Source organism: Oreochromis aureus, linkage group 12 (genome assembly GCF_013358895.1).
Source record: "Oreochromis aureus strain Israel breed Guangdong linkage group 12, ZZ_aureus, whole genome shotgun sequence".
Taxonomy (NCBI): Eukaryota; Metazoa; Chordata; class Actinopteri; order Cichliformes; family Cichlidae; genus Oreochromis; species Oreochromis aureus.
The window spans coordinates 19,375,166-19,395,365 of NC_052953.1; the positions used below are offsets into that span (position 1 = coordinate 19,375,166).

General features: G+C 43.9%; 2 protein-coding genes and 1 non-coding gene across 4 annotated transcripts in view; 1 reads left to right on the forward strand and 2 right to left on the reverse strand.

The window, feature by feature from the left end:
* smtnb (smoothelin b) overlaps window positions 1–15,302 on the forward strand; it is a 48,627-nt gene extending 33,325 nt beyond the window's left edge. The window contains exons 11-21 of the mRNA XM_039620680.1: window positions 914–987; window positions 8,651–8,830; window positions 9,042–9,117; window positions 9,276–9,308; window positions 10,083–10,262; window positions 10,469–10,531; window positions 10,634–10,706; window positions 10,789–10,968; window positions 11,061–11,187; window positions 11,320–11,471; window positions 14,018–15,302. Coding sequence (XP_039476614.1) covers window positions 914–987; window positions 8,651–8,830; window positions 9,042–9,117; window positions 9,276–9,308; window positions 10,083–10,262; window positions 10,469–10,531; window positions 10,634–10,706; window positions 10,789–10,968; window positions 11,061–11,187; window positions 11,320–11,471; window positions 14,018–14,171 — 1,292 coding nt within the window. The 3' untranslated portion in view covers window positions 14,172–15,302. The remainder of the gene's footprint in view (window positions 1–913; window positions 988–8,650; window positions 8,831–9,041; window positions 9,118–9,275; window positions 9,309–10,082; window positions 10,263–10,468; window positions 10,532–10,633; window positions 10,707–10,788; window positions 10,969–11,060; window positions 11,188–11,319; window positions 11,472–14,017) is intronic.
* On the reverse strand, window positions 2,959–3,031 carry trnak-uuu. Its single transcript has one exon. It is a non-coding gene; the product is annotated as a tRNA-Lys (tRNA).
* Window positions 15,303–15,828: 526 nt separating the features above from the next.
* selenom (selenoprotein M) lies at window positions 15,829–19,996 on the reverse strand. Of its 2 annotated transcripts, none has more exons than XM_031755365.2 (6): window positions 19,976–19,996; window positions 18,851–19,023; window positions 18,078–18,113; window positions 17,844–17,878; window positions 17,675–17,753; window positions 15,829–16,454 (listed from the first exon to the last, which is right to left on the reverse strand). In XM_031755365.2, exons 2-6 carry the CDS (start codon window positions 18,944–18,946, stop codon window positions 16,224–16,226), a joined length of 477 nt encoding a protein of 158 aa, XP_031611225.1. In that variant the 5' UTR covers window positions 18,947–19,023; window positions 19,976–19,996; the 3' UTR covers window positions 15,829–16,223. The 2 variants fall into 2 exon arrangements, with proteins under 2 accessions (XP_031611225.1, XP_031611224.1); XM_031755364.2 differs by lacking the exon at window positions 19,976–19,996 and adding an exon at window positions 19,685–19,838.
* Window positions 19,997–20,200: the final 204 nt, after the last annotated feature.

Genomic DNA, 20,200 nt, shown 5'->3' on the forward strand with positions numbered 1-20,200 from the left:
CTCAGACGAAACTCAATGGGAATATTGTTACAGTGCAAATGAATGAGCCTGCCTGCCCACACAGTACAGGCCTTTGTGTGTCATATTCTGTAGTTATTGTCTGCAACACATTTACTTTTTACAGTCAGTCGTTTGAGTGTGAATTTTAAAATGAGAGAAAAATGCCATCAGAGAGGGAGGACATTCACTTTGAATGTGGCTCAACATCTTGATAGTACACCCAGGACAGTATGTAGTCATGATGTAACAGAGACGAATTATCTGCATGATAGAAAAACATGTCTGGCATCAACTCAGCGCTTTACAGAAGCGCGAGCGCTACGGCTGCTGTTACAGTCTGTCCAAACAAAGATGTCTAAAGCTTCAGCTCTTCTCAGCGACCGGCATCTAAAACCCAAACAGTTTATTTTAAACTCAGGCTGAACACGTGCGATTCCAGCCTCCTCACCACTTACAGCTCCCTCGTACTCCGAGAGCCGCGCTGCGCTCTGTCACGAGCCTCTCATGGCTCTTTCTCATGTCATGTTCGCTTTAATGTTTTTAGGCTCCTTTTTTGGAATCCTGCCCGTCCTGCTCTGAGTAACAGCAGCCTGTTATTGTGTCTCCAGTTTCCTTCAAAAGCACTGCAAAGTCTCTTAAATGTACACCGAGCTTTACTGGTTTGCATCAGTCCTGTATTTTATGATATAGCTTTCATGTGTGCGTGTCTGGATGTGGGAGGAAGCGGGTCACACAGAAATGCATGTGCACACCAGGCCAGTGAAGAAAGTGCTTATGTTAAAGGTGGCGCTATCAATATTTTCTCACTATTCAGTCATTAGACTTGTGTGCTGTGTATGACACTATAGTGGCAGGTGTTTGGATTCACCCCAGCTTATATTTTTCTAAACTTTTTTTTCTCTCTGTGTTTCAGAGTTGACCCTCGGCCTAAGAGCCACACCATTTAAGATCTCTTCCTCCAGCTTCTCCTCTGGACCCTCCATCAAGGTACAAACTGCCTTACAAAATGGTTTTGACAAATGGTCACAAAATTGTGGCTACAAATAAACCTGACAGATCTTATCAAGCATGTGTAACAGGCTTGATAAGATCTGCTATTAATTTCTAGTTTGAGCTTTTTTTTTCATCTTCTGTTTTATTTCCAGCTGACCCAGTTAAATTGCACTGTTTCTGCTGCGTTTCTGTCACAACAATCACCTATAAGGCCTGAAAAGCTAGAGAGCCGGGGGAGTGAAGGACACAGAGTGTGAGAAAAGGAGGGAGAGGAGGGAAGAACAGTGTTTATCAAACACAGAGCGGGTAGCCAGTCACATCTGCCCTTGTAGGGTATATGAAAGAGAGAAGGAGAGAGAGAGAGAGAAAGAGGGAGGGAGGTGTTCTGGGTATTCCCGGTTTTCTCTGTAGGTCATGCACGCTGAAAATTATCCAGGAAATGTTTCCTAAATACACCTCCAGTGCTGTGCAAAAGTCTTGAACTGCCCCTCATTTCCTTTTTGTAATTTTTAAAAAACTCATCTTCAGCAGTATTTCTTCAGGCTTTCTAGAGCTCTTTTAAAGTGTTCCCTGGACATTGGCTACTTTTTCACTAATTATAAGGCCTTGTAAACATTCAGAGGAACATTTTTTTATGCTTTTAAAACCAGTTAACGCTGACGTATGAGTCGTTCAAGCGTGAAACAACATGTAACTCAAGGGATGAAACTGTTTTATATCTAGACAACTTAGCAAAGAACATTTCTGTACGAAAAATGCCAAATATAACACAGTTTGACGGATATTAAATTATATTTTTTTCATCAACATGATTCCAAAACAGCTATTAGCTGAAAACTTGGACTATCTCATCCTGGTATATAGTGTATCTCTTAAAAAACTGAGAAAATTGAACAAGTGGAGGAGAAAACAGGAAGTCTTAGGCCTAAAACAACCCCACTACAGCACTATCTGAAAGTCATTCCCTTACAAAATTGGAAAGAATCCAGGAAAAACCTGACACGGGACCTGAGAGATACATCTGGCCCGTCAGCTGAATGATCTATTGTGTGCCAAAGCTGCACTGCGCCCATTTTCCTAGCAAAACATAAAGAAATGAGGTGTGGCTCAGGCCATTTGCACAGTGCTGCATGTGCACACACTGCACTGATTGGGTGGATTGGTCTTTCCATAGGATTGGAAAGTTACAGCAGTCAGAAATGACTAAACGATAACCTCTGAGGTCCGGGAGAATAGATCAACCCCTATTTGCCTCATTTCTTAAATCCTTCACTCTTCCATGAAAGGAAGCATCCTAGTTAATGGAGAGTGGGTGATTGAGAGAGGAAGGGGACAACAAACAATGTTCTGTTTACTCTTTAATGGCTTTGTATCCCCCCTCCCCAGTGTGTTAAGCGCAGTGGTAATCTGGTTATGGGATTTGGGAGTAGGTTAAATAGGGCTGGGAGGAGGGTCCAAAAGGCTGTGCCTGTGGACCCTGCTTTCAGCATAACATAGGTTTCTTATGAAAGACAGATTTTCCATGAAGAAGATAAATCTTCTGCAAGATGTGAGGTTTATCCTCAACTGATCCTAGAATGCAGGTAATGTCTTTACGTGCAGCTGTGCATAGGATTACTTCTAAACATGTACCAGACAACAACTGTGCTATCTGTATCTGTTATGGTAAATGGACTGGTTCTTATATAGCGCTTTTCTACTCATCTGAGCACTCAAAGCGCTTTACACAACTTGTGCATTCACCCATTCACACCCATTCGCACAAGCACATCTTTCTAAGTGCTTCATAGCTAACATTCACACACATTCATACTCCGACGGATGCATCGGAGAGCAATTTGGGGTTAGTATCTTGCCCAAGGATATTTGGCATATAGACTAGGGGAAGCCAGGAATCGAACCACCAACCTTCTGATAAGTGGATGACCTGCTCTACCACCTGAGCTACAGCCACCCCAAAACTGGCGCCCGAACAGGGACTTGAACCCTGGACCCTCAGATTAAAAGTCTGATGCTCTACCGACTGAGCTATCCGGGCGCTCTATCTGTTGAGGTTGGTGGATCAGCAATGGGCTCCAGCAACACAGCACAGGTTTGACTGCATGCTTGCAGCAGCAGGCAGTGGTTTACAACATCCAGACAGCTGCGTCGTAGTTGTATAAGTTTAACGTAAACACCATCAGTGAGAAAGCGCAGAGCTGCATTAAGTCTGCTGCTGCGATTTCAACAGCTTCTGCTCACCATCGAAGACTGAGCCTCAGTCACCACGCTAATGAGACTGTGAAAAACAACAGACACCGTTGGTTAAGCTGAGCTCAGGGGTGGTGGGTGGGTTCAGGCAGATGCAGAGGCCACCTGTTGCCTGACTTTCCCTGGTTTAGCTTGTGTGTGTGTGTGTGTGTGTGTGAGAGAGAGAAGGTGACATGTCAGGAGGATTGACCTTAAAGAAGCTTACCCACATACCCTTTTCGCATTAGTGACTATAAGAGCGTGCACATAGAGAGCAAAGCAGAGTACAGGATGGCATGCTTTTGAATAAACTCTTCCTGTTTAGTGATGTTAATTGACCAGAGTGGTTTTGAGATGAAACTCTGATCTGTTTGGGTGGTCTGGCCTTCACTTTGGTGGTCTAACCTGAGCACTTGCAATTTATTTCTATCCCAATAAAAGACGCTGATAGCATCGGCTTTTCTTTTCTAGACGATCACTTTTAAATCAGGAACCATTTGAGAGACCGGTTCAGATCATATTAACAATGAAAAAGTCCAAACACTGAGTGACTCGTAGTTTTTTTATTTCGGCTAAGTGCTTGCAGTGTTTCATTACAGTGAGAGTTCATTTTAGGTGGTGGCTAATTAATGTTGGCTTCTGCTCCAAGTGATCACAGCTGCTCCTGCCCGTTTTGTCCGCTGTCTGTCCATGCTGATCGCTGGCCTTGAACACAAGTACAAATGATGGCTTAGCTTTATAACCATGGCGATGACAGGACAGTTGGCCTTTCCAAAAGTCGCAGAGATTATTTCAAAGCTCTCGGTCACACTGGTGGTGCTGCCGCATGAACGTGGATGTCTAGGCTCAAAGTCAGTGGCAGATTGTCTCGCTGTCACACAGAGGGATGAAAACTCTGTTGTTAACATGCTGCCGATCCATGACGCATGGTGGTTACAGAACCGGTTCACGTGTGTCACAGATTTAAGCTTGGTTCACAGATTGAGGGGTAAAGGCTGGAGATGTACTTAATTAATAGAGTAGAGCGATGTCCTCCATGGGTTTGGCTATTGTTCCTGCTGCCGCTAAGCATTTGTATTAATCTTCAAGCCCACATCATTCTCATTTGCTTATCTTTAAATTCCAGAGACTGTTGCACTTTGTCAAATTTCTCCCCAGTGAGTTCCAGTCCTCATTTTAATCCTAGATTGATGCACTTTACTTTCCCTCTTTATGTTTGTCATCAATGATAACATATTTATCATGAAATGCTTCTGTTCACACTGTGTTCATAATCAGGGGTGCACATAAGTGGTCCACAGGTGCGCATTCGCTGTCAAAATAAAAGACGCGCACCAGATAAGAAGTTGCAACGCGCGTTTGCACTGTTTTTGTCCGCTAGAATGGGATTTTCACGGCATATTCTGCACCACATCTCTGTGCGTTCATCATTTGTTTGAAGCCAGCTCACCTCCTGCAACCACTTTTCCGAGAATACGCGCTTCTTTTGCGGTTCGGACTCCTTCTGACATTTCTTTGGAGGTGGAGGAACACCAAAGTAATTGCTTAAAGGAGCTTCTTCGACATCTTTAAGAGTTCTAAACAAATGTCTGTCCTCCAGAAAATCTTATGTACGCAAACGTGCGTTGCAACTTCTTATCTGGTGCGCGTCTTTTATTTTGACAGCGAATGCGCACCTGCGGACCACTTATGTGCACCCCTGTTCATAGATGCAGTTTGCATAGTACTATTTGATTTCTGTACTGTGGTGCAGCAAAACATCTTTGAGTATCTCACAATTTGAAGACGGTACACAGACTTATGCCATCTTAAGAAGTTTTAATTTAACACAGAAGTACACTGGCTGATTCGACTTTACCCTTGAACTAAATTTTGGAATTGCTGTCCTTCCTGACATCCTTGCCCAGAGCTCTGAAAACTGGGCTTTACTTCATATCCACAGCATGTCTGATTTTCTCATGGACCTAAATTCTTTGCCCTCTTCCCAAATCTGGAGGCACATCTTGAATGGTAATCATGCAAAATGGCTGAGCTGATGAATCAGGTTGTATTTTGTTAGAAAGTCTTTAGTAAAGGAGGTGTGCAACCAGTGTGCAACTTTTTCACCTCAGCCCAGGCCTAGAGCCACATCTAAATGCCTGCTGCCTGCCAGTGGAGGTGTGAAGGACATGCTTTAGATAAAAGGAAAGTTGAACTGGGAGGTGTGAGTTTCCTGACTTGTGGTCACTACAATTCCCCCTCTGGCCTCCCCCAGTGCCCCAGATCTAACCGGCTCAGTGGAATAATAGTGGGGCAGGAGATAAATATACACGCCCAGGGCACCTAGAAATAAGTAGGTGTGGGCTGCCTGGGAAACGGGATTCACTGCATACTCATTGGTTGCAGGGGGGATTTGCTTGGAGTATAAAGGTCATGCATTGTTTTCTGAGAGGACACTTCTATTCTCACTGAGGCATAGGACACAGCCCTGATCTGACACCTCAGGATAAACTTTTTGGAAACTTGTGTGTATTTCAGCAAAGAGGACATTGGCCAGTGTGAGTTAAATTTTGTCTGGCAATGCCTGGAGTGAACCTGGACTTCCTCCCAGCCTCTCAGTCTCCTGAGGCTTTGGGAAGCCCAGACAGTGCTTGTGCCGAGTCTGGCCTCGAAGAAGTAATCGGGGACCTGCTTGCTCAGGATGAAGCTGAGGATGAAGAGGAGCAATTTGGTGAGAAGAAATTTGAGGCAACATTGCGCTGTGCCGTGGGGGAGATCCACAGTGACCTGCAAGCCTTTGGGAAGCGAGTGGATGCCCGGCTGGATGAGGCTGCGGCTGAGGTGGCTCCTCTGGCTGAGACAATCTCCAGGTTGCAGGAGGAGAACCTGACACTGAGGATTCAGCAGGAAAGGCTGATAAGGCAAGTTGAGGCCCTGTGTCAGGTGATGGGGCTACCTGATCCATCACTGCATGAACTTTACAGCAAAGACTGCTCCTGTTTAATTTCTAATAAAACCAAAACTTCATCCGGTGGTGCTCCATCCTGCATGCAGGAGACTGGGTCTGAAAAACTCCAGGATACTCCCAGCTGCACTCCCCAACACTCTCCCTCCAGTGCACCTCAGGAAAGCCAAGCACACCGTCTCCTGCATAGTCAGTTAAGTGTATCCCAGGAGCCTCTAACGCCCATCCAGGACTCAGTCTCTGTGTCTCCCGGGACAAACGCACCTTCACCGGCCCCTCACCCGCCAACCTTTGTTACGTGCCGCTCCCTCTCTGCTCCCTCTCTGATGGCAAACATTTCTCCCTGCAACAGCACGGTACTGCTCTGTTAATGATTCTGATCGTGATCCCTTTAATTCAGATAAGCCACTTGAAGAATGGGACTGTCTTTTTGTGCCAGTGTTGCCAATACCTGCGGATCAGCAGACCATTAATTTTATGTGCCGCAACAGTGATCCTGTGTTCAAACCACATACTCTCTCTGGTCACCTCTTTCAAATCTCTCAGTAAGCTTGACCGTCTCAGCTGACCCTCTCAGCTGCCACAGAGTTCTGACAGATTGTGTTTATGTGAAGGACTCCACCGCAGTCTGTCACAGAGGTATTCCTGTGCTGTAACACCATGCGTCTCTAATTGTGTCCCGGTTCGCATTCATGGATGCCTGCAAGTTTTCTGTTGAGTGGATGCACTTCCCTGTGGAGGGAAGGATGATTGCATTTAGCAGCAGCCTTTTAGTTTGCCATCTGCAGATTGTGTACCGTGCTCACTTTGGCAGGCACATGAAAATAGAATTGAACGTTTGAAGTCTTTCTTTGGCTTTTTTTTTCTTTTTCATTTATAAAGTTGCAATCTCGAGTTAGAAAGAAAATGCAGGGAAGGAAAGCAGGTCCGGCAAAGCCACTAAAGGCATTTTAACTCATGTGGCACAGTGTGTGGCATGTACATTCATGTTTTTCAGAAAGGAGCCTAGTATCAAGACGTCAGGTTAGAAAAGACTGAAAGGCTCTAATTAGATGTGGCCCTCATCTCAAGGGTTGTTTGCTTTTGCAACTGCGTAACACACCCTCTGTGTGTGCACTTGTAACATTTCCAGGGATATTGGGAATTTGCAGCATGAGATTCAGTTATTGAACCATGCAAAGTCTAATCTTGTGGAGGCAGCTGGGACCGCCAATCAACTACTTTAAGTCAAGGTGACTGGCTTCCATTAAGTGGTAATCCTTTCAGCAGACCGATGTGATAATGAGGGGTGATCTTATCTGACCGTGTTTCTGTATGTCTTTGCCCAGTTTGAGCTTGTTTTGGCATTTTTTCACCTGGAACTGGTCAAAGCAGTCTCCCATCACAGAAAAAAAACTATCAAAACAGGCTTTTTTAAAATTCCACAATGACTTGGATGTTTATAGGTACACTTAGGCTTAGTTATACATGACTCGACCACAAAGGTTATCGGGGAGCTTCTCACCCCGTGTGCATTCCCCCTGTGACCTGACTCAGAGACCTTGTCTGGCTGCATTGCCTCCCAGAACATTCTTCATCGGTCGCGGGCCTCTCAGTCCAGCTTGTCCCATGGGTCAGAACTCTGTGTCCAGAAAAGACTCGAAAACCAGGGGCCACCTTTGATCACCCAGTTCTGTGGCTGAGCTGGGCATTGTCCCTCCCTGCTGAGACCTGGTTTGGCTGGGGGACTTTAGTGGGCAGGACTAGGCGGCTGTGGATACAGATGGGACCAGCTGCCTGAGCTATATCTGGACCCCGAGTCGTTTACAGCAAAAGCATTGAGGCCACAGCTAGAACATATAGTCTGCCACAGGCATTCAGCACCATATGAACATGTAAAAGGAATTTTCTATAGGATTCATGGTCACTCTCAATAATGCAACACATACCCACATTCCTCAGCTCTGCTCCTCAGCCCTTAGGAGATATTTTTCCTCTGGACTTTTTTATATAGTAATGTGTTGTCCCTATTTTACAGTGAGAGTAAAGTATTGCACCTGTCACATAAACTCTGGGGTTGGCAGCAGTGTTGTATGATTAAGAAAAATCCATGTGTCAGCAGCACTCCATAAACTAGTGAACAGTAACTTGGCAGGGTTTCTTTTAGCCTCGTGTGCTTATTGTCACTCCCTCGCAGATCATCCCGCTGGAGATGGTCTAGAGACAAGGAAGTTATTACTGGACAGGAAGCGTCAGACCTACTGTCGCTGCGATGTGTTAAAGCAGCCATCGGCTTGTTCTGATTACATCTTAAATGTCAGCCACTTTCAAATAAGTTTTCTTTTTTACCCCTCCTTCATTTTGGTTCTGGCTCTGGTTTGAGAAGTGTCCTTCCAGTAGCTCACTGATTTCCAACTAAGGTCACGGTTTTCTTTGCAGTCTATGATAATAAATGTGCTCCTGTTCACGCTCTGTGTTGTGTTACTGTGTTCGTTTTGCGCGCAGATGGAAACGGGGCCCGTCATCGCTTCTGAGCCGGTGTTTTCAGCTGTATCGTCTGTCCAGCGTCACGTCCCAGTCATTCCCAATGGCTCTGGCGCTCAGGCCAAACCTGCTGAATGCTCTGGGAAACTGACGGCTGAAAAGCTGGCTGCAATCGAGGATGAAGAGCTCCTCGACAAAATGGTACGTCACGCCGGAGCCATAATTCTGACTGATTTAAGTTATTATTTAGATAAAAGCGGTGTTTTGATTCAGGCATGTGGAAAGTTCGTGCATTGACACTAAACCTTGTCACAGCTCTGCATTGTGTGTGTGCAGATTTGTATCATAGAAAGTACCAATTGGGCAAATTTGCATAGAACGACCCCTTATGTTTCCGTCCCCTCTTTCACAGCTCGATGAGTCAAAAGACTTTGAGGAGAGGAAGATGATCCGCGCAGCCATGAGAGACCTCCGTAAAAGAAAGAGAGGTAACATCATGCATCTTACTGTTACTCCAAACTGCATGAAGGCTTTCTTTTCAGATCTTCAAAAGCAATCAGGCCTGATGATTTCTAATTTTCATCTACTTTTTTGATATTGTTTATACCTTATCTTGACACGTAATTGCCTTTAATTCTGCCCTCAGAGGCCATGCTGGGATGTACTCAAGAGGAAATGGGTAGGACAGGTGGTGTGCAGTGTGCAATAACAATTTATACTTGCCTGTGTTTGCCTTTCTGTGTGCACACACCCTGTCATTGTGAGACCACAACAATTTTAATCTTAGATGTGGTTTGTGATGGAGGATATTATGACGTTTTTTGGTATTGTGCATGCATCCTGTGTTTTGGTTTTGGTTTTTTTAATGTGTTAAACACTCACCCTACAACAGTTAAGATCTGTTTTTCTGCAGGCACTCACCATGTGGTTTCATTAGGCACCTGCTAATGATGAGCTCAGATTTAGAGTGGATGCGTCAGTGGATTCGGTGGAAATGAGCATGCAAAGGGTCCAAGAGGGCCTCGGTGATCTAGATATAAGACACAATTTAAGTTAGTAAATCATTAATACTGCGCAGTATGTTTAAATGCATGCGTGTTTTCTGAGAAAAACTACAGCCACCAGTGCAGGTACCAGCGTTTTCGACATCGCGGTGTGTATTTGCTCTCTGTGGTCTGTGGTGTTTGTGCAGAACATCTTATTTGACAGCTTTGGCTTGGTTGTTAAGACTCCCACCTGTGGGTGTTTGTGTGCTCAGAAACCCTTCACAGTCCCGTGGAAAGAATTCTCAAACATATTGCCTCAAATCTGGAAGCCCTCACTTAATCCAACTTTGTGGCAGTCAGATGAGGTGCTGTCAGCTTATTTAGGACCTCTTGTCTTCCTTCTCCTCCTCCTCTTTTTCCACTGACATCATCTCTCCACCATTCCCGTCTCCTCTCCTCTCCTCCAGACCAGAGAGAAAAGGAGCGCGAAACCCGCCTGCAGGAGCTCCGGCAGCAGAGAGAAGACCGGGTGCAGAAAGGTCGTGCCGGGGTTGGAGCAGGAGAGGTGGTCACGAGCAAGGTGGAGAAGTCGGCAGATGGGTCAGCCGTCGGTCAAATCACCAAAACGAACCGCTTTGCTCAGTCTGGTAGTCTCTAATCTTTCTTGAACCTGCATTTAACTGAAGTAGAACCAAAACAATAAAACCATTTTATAAACGTTCAAAACAAAGACATTAGCTTGAAAGTAAAAAGAGAAAAAGTGGGTTGCATCAAAAAAAAATTGATTATAAAGTCAGAGATGGGAAGAATTTTATAAAGAATGGTCAATTTTAATGTTTTTTTGTGTTTTCAGATGATGGGAGCAAATCAACACGCAGTACTATTGTCGAGTCCAGTTATGTGCAGAAAACAGACAGTGAGTTTTGCTTGCTGGATTTACAAAAACACATTCACTCGAGTGCATTGTATTTTTTTTTTTAATCTTCTCATTAATGTTTCCGTGTGATTGTCGTTCTAGGAGGGACAGTCCAGTCAAAATCATTCAGCTACACCTCTTCCACCTCCACTAACACGAGCAAAAAGATAGGAAGGTTGGTCACGAGGCATTGGTACTGTTAACTACAGCAGATTTAAATGTCTGTGCACTCTCTCAAATTAACCTCCTGCGCTCAGTGTGTTCGACCGCGAGGACGACGCGTCGTCGCGAAGCGGCGGCGGCGGCGGGTTGGCCGCCATCGAGCGAAGGCAGGCGGAGAGGCGCAAGGAGCTGATGAGGGCTCAGACGCTGCCGAAGACATCGGCCATGCAGGCCCGCAAAGCCATGATAGAGAAGCTGGAGAAGGAGGGAGGCGGGTAAGAATAAACAGAAAGGTAGTGCTACCAAAGAAAGAAAAGGAGCAGATGGAGGCATGTAAATATTAACACAAAACTGACTTTTCTTTTAGCCCTGGAAATCAGGCGGTGGCCAAGGTAAACAAAGTCCAGCGCTCCACCAGCTTTGGCGTACCCAATGCAAACTCCATCAAGCAGATGCTCCTCGACTGGTGCCGTGCCAAGACCCGCTCATATGAGGTGAGCCAGCGATCCTCTATGCTAAGTGCTCATTTTTAATCTTGAACCTGAGCTGTGATGATACTTTGGGAAAGTTTCCACTGCTTATCCATCCCCGTCTCCATATCTCTTTTGTTTCTTTTCCTTCGTCAGCATGTGGATATTCAGAATTTTTCATCCAGCTGGAGTAACGGCATGGCGTTCTGTGCCCTGGTGCACAATTTCTTCCCCGAAGCCTTTGACTACAACTCCCTGAGCCCGAGCAACCGCAGGCAAAACTTTGAGGTGGCCTTTAGCGCTGCAGAGTGAGTACACGCTGAAGACAGGTTCTTCCTAACATTTGCAGTGACTGTAGGAAACAGATAGAAGAACTGCTGTGTTAGGCTTATAGGTGTAGAAGTGATGGGAAGTCTGAGCCAGTTTGAGTCGCCCCACTCCCCCTTATTCTGTGTCGCTGTATGCCAGCATTTGCAGGCCAACAGTATGGGAAAGCTTCTCGACCGATGTCCTGCTTTCCCCCTTTCTCCCAGGTTTATCAAAACCCCACTCATGACTGAGAGAGCCCATTACTACTCTACTCTACTCTAATACCTCTGCCTCTAAACCTCCACTCTCTCCTCTGCTATGAGTAACCGCTGTGACACCCCAATCTCCTCCAAACCAGATCCCCACGGGCAATCCCACTCCAAACAACAAACAGGTTTAAAAAAAAAAATTAAAAAAAATCAACAACTTATAAGCTCTCTTTTGTGCCTCGAGTCATTTGCATCTATTTTAGTCCAAAACTATTTCCTCTCTTTGTTCTTTTCTTTTTCAAATTCCTCTTTTATGCCACCAGTCTTCACTTTTGGTATCCCCACCCAGCTGTGTGTGCATCTTCACGTGCTCCTACCAGGATAATGTAACGCTGAGATATCTCGAGTAGTGAATCGTACTCAGCGCTGTCCTGTCACTCAGCCACAGCCCCACCCACTCCCCCAGATCTTCTCACCTTTGTGTTGCACTATCACTCACCTCCCCGGGCACTCCAAATCCCCGCCAATAGTTTATTTTTACTATCTGGATTCTCGATACGCACTCAAACACACACTATACTGTGCACCAGTGTGGTTGTTTTTTTTGTTAGTCACTCTGTCGTTGTAGCTTTGGTTTTTTTTGTGTGTTTTTTGCAGAATCCATGTTGTTTTTTTCATCGTGTCTTGTATTTCACATTGATTATGGCAAAAAAAAAACAACAACAAAAAAACGTCGCTGTCTCAGTGCACAGAAAAAAACAACAGCAAACAAAAAGGCTAAATGAGCATCGCCTGGCGCTCATTTGACGTTTTGTTTTGTCTTTGTGTGTGTGCGTACGTGTTTTTGTCACGCACTGTATGTATGTACTGAGATGTTCATGAAGCATGTCAGCTCATGGATATGTTTGTGAACACAGAATGTAATGTGATTGTTTTCTCTTTGTGTTCTTTCTCACTCCTTCTGTTTTTGTTTTTCACTGGCTGCTCACTGCTTTCTGTTTTTTTTTCCACTCCTACTTCCTCAATTTTCCCACACTCTCCCTCTGTTTGTCTGCTCTCTCCGTCCCGTTCCTTCTGTGTCTTTTTATCTGTCCTTTGCCTGTTGTCTTTCCTGTCCTCTCCACGTTGTTTCTGTCTTTTTGGGTCCTTTCCTTCCTCTCCCTATTCCCTTCCTCTACCCCCTTCCCCCGCTGGCCGGGGGTGCAGGAAACTAGTGGACTGTCCCCAGCTGCTGGATGTGGACGACATGGTGAAGATGCGTGAGCCAGATTGGAAGTGTGTGTACACGTACCTGCAGGAGTTCTACAGGGGTCTGGTGACGAAGGGCCTGGTTAAAACCAAAAATTCCTCCTAGAGTTGCACCCCAGCTAAAACTGAGCCTATGGTGAGAGAGGGAACTTGCTTGTGAGGGAACCGCACACACTCTGTGGTTCCCGACAGACTTAAAATGTAAAACACGGAAAAACTCCTTTATTGGCTTCTTTTGGATATTTGATGCTTCATGTTAATCTGAAGCTCCAAAGTACCAAACATGGTGTCTGTGTGTGTGATAGTATGTGTGTATCTGTATTCTGAGACTATGGCTCAGGCAGAGGGCCAGGACCATCTGCAGATCAGTGCTTTAAAAGGAACTGCCGGATCACAACGTTTCAAACAGAGTTAAGAAAAAAACCAGAGAAGGATGAAGCCTGCTTTGTGCACCAAGTTTTTATCAAGTGTAAGGTTACAGGTGTTTATGCACTTGGCTTGTCAAGCCTTGTAAAGATACTCTAATAGAAATAAAGTGCAGAATGATTTATGTCCACAGTTCCTGAAATTACTGAAAAAATGTTATGTCGTTGACATTTATTATCTCATGCAGGGGATCGGCCCTTCTGCTGTTTTTAGGTGCTTTTTCTCTTTGTAGGAGTTCTCAGGAGGGTTAGAGTGTGAGGAGATGTTGCCACCTTGTGGTTACAGTCTGCATAGCTCACACTGGAGGTCTCAGTTCTTAAAACTGTTTATTGAAATGCCCAACATTACCCAAGTTTATTTATACAGAGCTTTTAAAGGCTCCATAATGGTTTAGAACACATGTGCCAAAGACTCTAGCACACTAAACAACTTTGGAAAATGTGAAGAGCAGCAAAGTTTTTGCAGCTTTTCCTACTGATAAAGACCTCCTCCATGGCCATTTATACTATATTCATAGATAAAGAATCATCTGTTTGAAAAAGAAATTTGTATTTTCAAACGCAAGCAGAAACTTGCAGTGAACATGATGATTTCTCCTTCCCAGCTGGTGTTCTGTCTGTTCTGCTTTCTCATGCACGCTGTCCTGTATGCCTGTTCCTTAGGACCCACGCCAACTGCATGCCTTTGCTGGAGGTGGAAGACATGATGATCATGGGTAACAAACCAGACTCCAAATGCGTCTTCACCTACGTGCAGTCTCTGGTCAACCACCTGCGCAGATACGAGATGTCCATGGGTCGGCCCTGTGACCTCTGACCTGTTTTCGGGCTGGGATCCGGCTTCACCAGCCCCCGACCCCCCCTCCCTTAACCTTCACCTGATGATGGCCTCCACTCTGACAGGCTGGGTCGAACAGTTGCACATCTCTGATGGTCGGCTTGGGGATTGTACGCGTATGTGTGCGTGTAAGCGTGTGTGCGTGTGTTTGTATCAGTTAAAATCAGCTTAAAATATCTTCCGACAGTGATGATGTGTGTTGCTTATTCTGGACACACACACACACACTGTCGACACAAAAGTCTACCGTTCTCCAGTAAGAGATCAGCAGCAGCTTCTTAAAAAGACCCCTTTGTTTTAAAAACTCCAAGTAATATTCAACAGGCAGTAGTTTGATCACATTGCTGTTGTACTGAGAAACGCCTCAAGAGGGAAAAAAGAAAAATCGTTTTCTAGTATTTTCAGTTTTTAAAGTATTTGTACGTGCGTTTTTCTCTGCTACACTTTTGTAAGTACTGTAATGTGTTTGCACTTCTCTCAGTAATCCCACTGAAAAAGAAAAAATGTATCTAACCAAACGATCCATTATTTCTTTTCAATTTTGGTACTTTTACTTTTTTTTTTAAACCAAACTCATGTTGCTTGAAGAGTTTTAATTAAGTTATTTTCATTTTGATGTAATTGATGAGTATAATGATTCTTATTACATGAGCACAGGGATTTTCTGCCTTTGTTATTCAAATGGATTCAACATCGTTGCTGTAATCTCACTTTTCTGAAGTCCAAACAGCTACTGTGGACATTTACTGGACATTTCATCCATCCTGTATGACCGCACCAGCACCACCACCAACACCATCATCATCATCACCATCATATAACTATGGATTAAAGATGCAAGCTGTTAAACTGAGGTTTGGATTTTTTTGTATTTCAGTACAAAGAAGTCATTCAGCTGATTTGTATCATTACTGTCTGTTTGGTGGACAGCATACGTGCAGAAGACCACACGGCCCGCCCCCCCCCACACACACACACACACCTACCACCACCGCTGCATTGCCCTGCCACACACATTCTCACACAGCTCTGTTAGAGGGCTCCTTATTTATGCTTGAGTAGTTTTTAAAACGTTTAACGCTGGTGTGTACATCATGCTTTTAAAAGGTTTTGTCGATAAGCTTAAGATGCCACAATGTTATATTATCTTGTTTGAAAGCCGGCTTTCAGTACAAACATGAGGATTCATGACTGATAACCAGCCAACTGTATATTTAACTAAATGAAGCTAAGAGGAAAAGGGACAAAAAATAAGTTTAAATGAATATTTTATTTCACTTGTAAAAAATTTGGGTTTCTACTAGAAGGAAATTTGGTTTCAGAGTTGATTTAAAAGAAGCTTATGTCTTAGATTTGAGAGATTATTTGAGAAAAATCTGCTGCTGACAGAAAAAAAAGCTTTCATGAAGCAGTGGAGTATTGTATGCGTGTGTGTGTGTGTGTGTGTGTGTATATATATATGAGAGCTAAAACACATTATTTCATTTTTCTGTGCACCACAGTTAAATGTGAAATAAACCAATTTGAGAAACAAACGTGTGTTTGTGTGGGATTATTGCTTTGAAGACTATCCATGGTCCCGGCAGCGTGGGATATCTCCACACGAACACTCAGCACAACAAGAGCCAGAGCACACTTCTTTTTAAAAATGGTTTACTTTCCATGCACTTGAGTCTTTTTGTGCGCATCAGCCTAACCCACCAGAACACGCAGCATCAACCTCAGGCCAGTCAGACGATTTTCAGCCTGAGGCTTCATTTAGTTTCACAGTAGGTCAGAGGCCATCACAGACACACAAAAGAGCTCAAATGAGGCGAAGATCATTACGACAGATGACAACACAATGGACAGTGACGTTAAAAAAAAGTGCAAATTCAGACTGTGGAGCTTCTACAAAGGCCTTCTGCTGACGGGCTCATCTGTAATCTGCTAGGCTCTAAAATTACAAACATTTCTGTCACCTGTGATAATCAGCTGGTCGTGGAGCAGTTAAGGGAGCTAGAGGGGGACTGTTACTGCTGATGTCTACTCTTACAGGTCAGTGTGTTTGACTTCTGCGCTGGGCTCTGAGGAGGCACTCTCTGTGGCTATAGATGAACTAGAAGGCTGGTGGGCAGGCTCATTTTTGAACGGGCTGTCTTTGGCAGGAGAGAAGCGAAACTCCTCCGGCACCTCGTCCTCGGCCTGAGCCTTCTTGTAGAAACCCAGTTTCCCCAGCAGCTCATTTATCTCAGAGCGGGTCATGTCAGACAGGGCAACACGCTGCGGAGGAAACGCACTTGTTATAAAAGGACCATTAAACTGTGAGCTAAACAAAAGACACTGATCTGCGATATATTAATAGTGCAGTAAAGCTGAGCTGAACATTGATGGGTTTAAAGAAACCTGAAAAAACATTAAACCTGCACAAATGAATTATGTGTCGTGTGAAAAGATCACTCGTGATGATGAAACTACAAAGCTCTGAAACATTTTACATTTCTTTTGGATCTTTGTTACAGTTTTCTGGCCAATGTGCTGTTCTTTTTAATGTCATAACAGACATTTGTATTTATACAGCCCATTTAAAAGCATGGGAACTGGCCCAAAGAGCTTTCCAGTGGAGGCTGATTAACAATGTAAATATACAAGACGTCACAGGAAGGAACAACAGGAGCAAGAAAAATGCGATAAAGGCTGTTAACCACAACCAGGGCAACAAATACAGGAGTTAAAGAAAAAAAATAAGGCTATATAAAAGATATGGTTGAAGTTAAAAACAAAACACCTGAGAACGGGGAAAGTAAAAAGGAGAAAAATCTGATTAAATCATAAGAGTACTTTAAAATTTAAAAGAAGCCTCAGACTAAACTATAAATGATCAACGAGTGGGTAAAATCTAAATCAGAGTAACGAGCTGTAAACAAAGTGATCTGCGAGTCATTTCATGGAAATGTTGCCGGTAAATATTACACTTCAAAAACACTTTAGGGTGACAATTTATTTCCATGTTCAAATGGAAACACCGGTGAGTAAAAAAAAAAATAAAAAAATTACGGCACAACCAGGCTTTGAGGAAATTTGAAAAAAATAAAATAATTAAGCTGTCATTTTTGTAACTAAATATTAAGTTAAGTAATAATTTAGTTCAAGTTTAAATGTTAAAAGTAAATTCTTGTCATATCAAAGTGGGATATATTTATAGAATGACCTGTCCTCTGCAGATTTCTTGTTTCCCTCTGAAGCTAATTTAATCCAAAAGACGGGAAAAGCTCAGAGCCTGCTCAGCGGTCACAGGACACCTGTTTGTCATCATTTCAGCTGTAGTCTCTTTGAGTAATGATGTCAAGTGTTGGTGGTTTGTGGTGAGATGCTTTAGTTCACTTATTAAACTGATTCTGACATTCAGCACAAAGTGTCATATTTGCTGCAAGTAAACAATAAATACAAGTTACAAAAGTAAAAAAACAAACAAAAAAAAGAAATGCACAACACACACTTACGTCCAGCTCTTCATAATAATGGTTCAGGAGGACAAGCTCAGGGTCTGCACCAGGAATGTGCTTCATCACCAGGTTATGGCTGAGGTCGTGCTCAGGGATTAAACAGCATGCAGTTTTTGAGCAGATATTTCTAAAGAGTAACAGTGCATACACTTCAGTGAAAGGATACTAAAGAGGAATATCCTGGACCACAAAGGCTTTGACCTGCAGACAAAGGTTTGGATTAGTGTTTTTCCACTCAGTTTGGGTTTCAGTGGCAAATCTGTCAGGGATTATGTGAAACTCTAAACTAAAATGTTCCTCAGAGAGAAAACACTTCTAGGCAGGAGTAAGGCTTTAGTCTGCCTCTGACCCCTGGCTCTCAGTGTGTTGTCGCTTTTGTTCACATAACAGGGCAACTTGCCTCTCTGAGCCTGTTCAGCTGTCATCCACCACACGTCTGAGGAAAGACAACAACACAAGAAACAAGAAAAAGTTACATGCAGAGCTCATGTTTCAGAAATGGGGCTTTACAAGAATTGGAAACATGAATACTGAACACACGTCATCTGCAACTGTAATGCATCTTTATACATTTTTGAGGGTTATGATCCCTAATCAGAAAAAAGTCATTTATGTGCTGGTATCACTGCAAGTTTTTACTTTGAAGAACGCTCAGTACAGCCCCAGGGAAGGCTACCCGACCTATTTTTGCAGATATCTGAGCCTCAGGTATGAGGCGTGACTAACACTACAATAACAACAGATTATGATTTGCTTCAGTGATGCTGGCAAGTAGGTGACTGGGTGACACCCTGGGGGGGGGGGGACTGCACAGATCTCTAAAGAGAAAGGCGTAGAGTTTCAGTCTTTGTGCCGGACCGCCTGTTACACATCCTGTGCCCCCCTTTTAAGCTTCCACCAAGTCACTTTGTGATGACGATTTTAGGGTTACTAAAATAGTAACAATAAGAATTAGAGGCCGCGTTCTTCATTAGCTCGCATGCCATACACGCACGGAGGCATCCATTCAGCTTAGTACACATCTGTCCTGCTCACGCATGCGCCCAATCCAAAATGTTTAAAAGCAGGGCACCCATTCACACGTTTAAACTAATCTGATAATTGGCTCAGACACTGATTATTCCCGCGTTCTTCTTTATGGGGAGGATTATGAAAAATAAAGCCTCATGTTACCTCCACCCTCGCTCTTGCCAGCCCCTCCAGCTTCTTCAGATCCACATCATACGCCGAGGCGCAGTGAAATAAACTGGCCAACACGATCAGCCACATTTCTCCTGCTTCAGATCGACGAGCCGCACTCGCTCTTCACCGGGACCAGTACCTGCAGATGCGTGAAGGTAACCGAGCTGTGGAAGAGGAGGGAGGAGAGATGATGAGCAGCTATGTCACGTCCGGACCTTTTGCCACGTCAAATATTTTTTGTGGCGGAGAGAGGAGGAGGCGTGGAGAGCGCGCTCATTGGTTATCCCAGGCTTCCTTAAAAGAAATGAATCCTATGGATTTCATGTGCGCTCTATAGTCTGTCACAGGCGGTGTAATTAGAGAGATGGACAACGGAAAGAGCTCTATTATTGTCTGCGTGCTCTTCGTTTATTTGATGCCCTTTTCTGCAAAGTGACACATGCGCCGTGTTACATTAATAACAGCATGATTTTAAATTCCTAAATGCACTGGATTATATGGTAGACTGCATAGTTCACCCTCAGGATCAAAGTTATTTAGCCTGTGTAATCTTGGATTTAGGAGGATTAAAGAAGATCGATTGTGGTAAAGAAGGTTTGTTGTTGAAAAACTCAGAGTCCCGTGAAGGAAATGTGATATTTACCAAGTCAAGGACTATTTAATGAGTCACAACCCTCTGCGGGAGCAGACTTTTCAGGTGTCTGTGATTCCCGCACTACAAAAGAAGTTATCACAGTGACCGGTGAGCTTGGAGTAAACGCAAATATTTTACAGCTGAGCTCAAGAAACATTAGATCCGAATATGAAATAAATCTATCAACTTACTTTTGTATTTTATCTTCTGTCGCTGTTCTCCTGTTTAAATATAAACGATGAATCTTCCTATATAAACATTTCTGGGAAGAAGAAAAACTGGAGCCGTTTGCTGTGTTTGCACTGGTCTGTTTCCGGGGTTAAAGCAGGTGACGGTATGTAAACCATTAGTTGAAACAACAGGAAGAAGGAGAACCTCCCCTTGTGTCAAGAAGGGTGTCGGGTTTACAATCTCACCTGGAAAAAGCCGTGGAAATAAGTTGCGCCCACATCAACGAGGTAAACTACCACTTCACAGCTTACCTCCCTGAGCTCACTGTGCTGTTGATCAGCTTCTTGGTTATCAGGCTGTCCTTTTCAGGACTGCTGCGCTGAGACTTCTTACCCGTCAAGTGAAACTCATTTGAGTGAAACTCGTTTATAAACAGTTCACAGGTGCCACCGGTGACAGAGATCAGAAGTCTCAGTCACAACACAGGACAACTGTTACATTAACTTTCATTTCAATAACAGTTACAAAAAGTCATG